The sequence below is a fragment of the Palaemon carinicauda genome, chromosome 1, assembly GCF_036898095.1.
Source record: "Palaemon carinicauda isolate YSFRI2023 chromosome 1, ASM3689809v2, whole genome shotgun sequence".
NCBI lineage: Eukaryota > Metazoa > Arthropoda > Malacostraca > Decapoda > Palaemonidae > Palaemon > Palaemon carinicauda.
This window is the reverse complement of record NC_090725.1, coordinates 6,378,209-6,382,971: the sequence shown is the minus strand read 5'-3', so window position 1 is coordinate 6,382,971 and position 4,763 is coordinate 6,378,209. Positions and strand designations below refer to the sequence as shown.

Here is a 4,763-nt window from a genome sequence, read left to right as displayed (position 1 = left end):
ATTGCAAGCACAGCGATTAACCCTTTTACCCCCAGGCTATTTGGAAATTTCCAACCCTTAACTCCCAGGGGTTATTTTCTTTCAAGCACATTTTGCAGTATGTTTTTTTAATTGCACTAACAGCCTTAATTTTTGTCATAGAGAGGTCAGGTTGATCTCATTCTCTTGGAAAATGTCTGAAGTTTCTCAAAATATTATCAAAACTATGCAAAAAAAAAAAAATTTGAATAGCAGTTTTTTTGCAAGAACGTAGCAGTACGTCCATGGGGGTAAAGGGATGTGGCAAGAGATGTCAGCATAAGTGAAAATAGACCAGAGTTTGCTCGGACGATCTGGTTATGTTGATGTAGTGGACGAATCTTAAGATGGACAGGGAATTAATATAAGGAAATGATGCAGGAGGTTCATGGAAGAATTCAATTGCGCATTTCCGGTAAGGGGAGCGATGCGTTACTGATCAGTTGACCATTGCATTAATCTCTCTCTCTCTCTCTCTCTCTCTCTCTCTCTCTCTCTCTCTCTCTCTCTCTCTCTCTCTCATACACAATGCGTATTTATGTAAAAAAAATAAAGCTCATGCGCCTGTACCATTGTATACGATGAGTTACTGATCGTTGAACATAGCATTAATCTCTCTCTCTCTCTCTCTCTCTCTCTCTCTCTCTCTCTCTCTCTCTCTCTCTCTCTCTCTCTCTCTCTCATACACAATGCGTAATTATGTAAAAGATAAAGCTCATGCGCCTGTACCATTGTATACGATGAGTTACTGATCGTTGAACATAGCATTAATCTCTCTCTCTCTCTCTCTCTCTCTCTCTCTCTCTCTCTCTCTCTCTCTCTCTCTCTCTCTCTCTCTCTCATACACAATGCGTATTTATGTAATAAAAATAAAGCTCATGCGCCTGTACCATTGTATACGATGAGTTATTGATCGTTGAACATAGCATTAATCTCTCTCTCTCTCTCTCTCTCTCTCTCTCTCTCTCTCTCTCTCTCTCTCTCTCTCTCTCTCTCTCTCTCTCTCTCTCTCTCTCATACACAATGCGTATTTATGTAAGAAATAAAGCTCACGCACCTGTACCATTGTATACGATGAGTTACTGATCGTTGAACATAGCATTAATCTCTCTCTCTCTCTCTCTCTCTCTCTCTCTCTCTCTCTCTCTCTCTCTCTCTCTCTCTCTCTCTCTCTCTCTCATACACAATGCGTATTTATGTAAAAAATAAAGCCCATGCGCCTGTACCATTGTATACGGTAAATGTCTTATATACTTTATATAAAAAATCTCTTGAGTAAAAAAGAAATGAGTTAAATAAAAAACTTGGGTCTACCTCGTCACATATAAACTTTGATTCTGCTTTTGGTTTTGGCAGTACCAATCCTTTAGCTAGGCGTGCCACCTCAACCATGGTGTATAAATAGATCATATACAAACAAATCAACAGATTGGCAACAAATGTTATTCTATTTCGTAAATAAATGATTATATGCGGCTCTGGAAAGATGTGCAATTTATTTGACTTTTTATAAATATTTTTAATTTCATCAAAATGAATATATCACACATTACACAATAGCTTAGTATACTCATTTAGATAACAGATTTTTAAACGTGTTATTTATATTTCTATAAGATGATGTGGTCATATGACTCAAGTTTCCAAAGACTAGCACCTACTGTAATTAACTGGCAATTATTTTTATCTTATTCAGTCTATCGCATACGGTATACTAATTATTCTAATATATGACCTCATTGAAAACAGTGACAACACTGAAATGATTAAGATTAAGTGGTTTTTATAACGGAGGAGAAACGCAAACTTCAAGTAAAAAAAGTTTCAAATGATAAGTGAACGAAGGTGGACAAGTGCCAAGAAGTTAGAAGGGGAACTGAGAGAAGTGCCAACACCGCATAACAGTCCCGCTGAGCGCTGCATTTTGTCAACACTGTGATCTTGAATTCGTCCATCCTCTCTCTAGAGATGTGTTTATATCAAACGTGAAAAATGGAAAAATTTAATCTTTTTAACATGGACAGTAAAGCCTCCTGGGATATCTCTATCTCCTGACAATGACAACGAATTTCAGTCTCTATTATATACCCTGTGATAAATAGCAAGATTTGAAACTTACGGTGTTTGTATTACTACTCGTACCGTATAACGGATATCAGTCATGCCGCCCCAAAAGCCAGTGCACAAGTTGAAGTTATTTGCACGAGATAAGGTGCTATATAACGTGTGTGCTGTTATCCTAAATGAAATATTTTTCGGACAAGAAGAGGACTGGGATGTTTACGGTTCTCCAAGATTATCCGTAAGACTGGAATTGGTGAAGGATATTCTGACAGATTCCTTAACCCCAGGTATCTTGGAGGAACTCCTCAACACCATCCTTTCTCGTGACGAGGAAGTTGAGGTCGTTATCAGGTATCTCGCTCTGCAGCTCCTCCTCACACCAGGTGTAAGAAGCTTATCAGTTGGTAATTTTCCGGAATCCTATTACAACATGGTTCTTGAAGTCATCGCAAAATATGGAACAGGGATCCAACAACTCGACCTACGCGGTATCTGGGTAGGAATGGAGCACAGGTGCGCCCTCTTGAATGTCCTTAGAAAGCTGGATGACATGAGACGCCTCACTCTACGCTATAACTGTGATGATGAAATGTTAAGCACCATCGGAAAATACTGCAACAGACTTCAAAAGATAGACATTTCGGGGTCTCGTAACATCACAGAAGAAGGCCTTCGCAAGTTGTGTTCTAACCCTTGCCGGGTGTGCATAGATTTACTGAAACATTCCCTGCAAATTGTAGATTTAGGAGGTCCCGGTGCTCAAAACCTTCCACCTTCCCATGTTAAATACCTATTTTTCACTCTTCCTAATCTAATTAGTGTGGGTTCTTATGAGTGCACAGGAAAAGCAGTGGAATTATTCTACAACGAATACCCTGGAAGAAAACTAGGACTTCTGTACATGCATGACCTAACAACGAACAGCGCCAGATTTAATTGCATAACTAAAACATGCCCAAATTTACAAGCCATTTATTTAGATAGTCCAAAAGATACTGTTGTACATTACCTCGACATGCTGAAAAATGTTAAAGAACTGAAGCTGCATAAAGTTCGTTGGACAGACGTCGAAATCCTGCTGCAGAAAATGGGACCAAATATACGTAGTTTGTATCTTTTGACAGTTTTCGGTGACGTCAATTTGGCGGACCTTGGAAGATGGTGCACAGATCTGCGGCGGATGGAATTTCATAACGTATCTCTTGTGAGCTTGGATGCAACGCAAGATTCGGCTTTCGACAAAGTTGTCGAATTTCTTGTTTACACCAGTCAACTCAGCGTGATGTCTGTGAGACTGATAATTAACCAATGTAAATCAGTTGAACGACTGTCGCTTTGTGACTGTGGACAATTGAGTGATGCAGCTGTCATAAGCTCTTTGACAGATGGTTCCTTGCGTAAAACCAAAGAACTGTGGTTAGGCGTTGCGCCGGGGCTCACTATACGTTCTATTCAATCTTTTATCGAACATTGCCCTCTGCTAACTGATGTGGGCAACGTTGCCAACTGGAATATCCATCCCGATGACATCGATCTCCTTAGGGTGCAGCTCCTGATCTCCAATACTGACCTCACATTTCATGAACTGGCTACGGAAAATGATGATGAGTGGGTTGCTATTGGTTAACTCTTGACGATTTCTCACTCAATTTTCTTGAATGAATTGAAATATGGAAAGGATCTGAAGTTGTTTATGGTGAAAAAAAGTTATATAACTTGGTTTTCTTCTTACGTTCCAGTGTAAAGCTCCAACCAAGAATAAGGTGGTAATTTGCTTGGAAGATTACTTTAATGTTATATAAGAAAAACAAACATATCTATACAAACGCATGTGTAAATATATATTTTTTAGGGTGTGATGATATCAAAATCAGCCCCGAGAACTTGCTAAAAAATAGGATGATCTTTTCTGTCGTCACCTTTGCAATTGGTAAAAATGTACGGTGAATATATGCATCGTGTGTATATAGCACAATCATAATTTCCACATTACGCTTCAATAGCTAAAGAATAGCAACAATAGCCGATACTTAGATTAATTAAAAAAAAAAGTCCTTTGAAATTAAAATCTTAAAGCTCGAGGACGTAAATATACTTGTAGTAGTAACTGGTTGAATTGAATGTTTGTTTTAGTAAAGTATCAAGGTGATTTTGTAGAATAGAAGATTATATTTCTTGTGAGAAAATATGATTTGTTTTTATTTACGATATTTGGGCCATATGATACAGCGCTGGGCCTGGGGAGATCATTCAGTGCTATGGTGCACGTAAGGGAAACCCCCATAGATTGAATGTTCTATATCAAATATGTTTTAAGGTACCAGCCACTATGTCGTGTTTCAGTTGATTAATAAATCTTATGTCACAATGAAGTTTTACTTTAGGTTCCCTAGGACAAAACGCGTCTTGATTTTTTTTTTTATGATTCCTGATAAATAATTCTTCAAAAAACACTTTTTTTAGCAACTTCTACATTAAAGATGATCTTACGAGACCTCTTGGGTAAAGTGCTTGTCTTAATGTATCTTTATTTCATGACATTGTTTTATCAGAATTTGCAATAATTTACAATAACTTTGCAATTTTCTCTCACACTTTTGTTCCCGTAAACCACTAGATTTCAAACATTTTTCTCTCTCATCTATAATTTTCGTCACTATCTTAAGTAATAATCATATATA

General features: G+C 37.8%; 1 protein-coding gene across 1 annotated transcript; it reads left to right on the top strand.

Annotated features, from left to right (window-relative positions):
• Positions 1 to 1,840: 1,840 nt before the first annotated feature.
• On the top strand, positions 1,841 to 4,444 carry LOC137646637 (uncharacterized). The gene has a single exon (XM_068379745.1). The coding sequence runs from the start codon at positions 2,180 to 2,182 to the stop codon at positions 3,707 to 3,709; it is 1,530 nt and encodes a 509-aa protein (XP_068235846.1). The 5' UTR covers positions 1,841 to 2,179; the 3' UTR covers positions 3,710 to 4,444.
• Positions 4,445 to 4,763: the final 319 nt, after the last annotated feature.

Coding starts and splice junctions, on each gene's coding strand:
- LOC137646637 (XM_068379745.1), top strand. CDS start 2,180: ATGCCGCCCCAAAAGCCAGTGCACAAGTTGAAGTTATTTGCACGAGAT.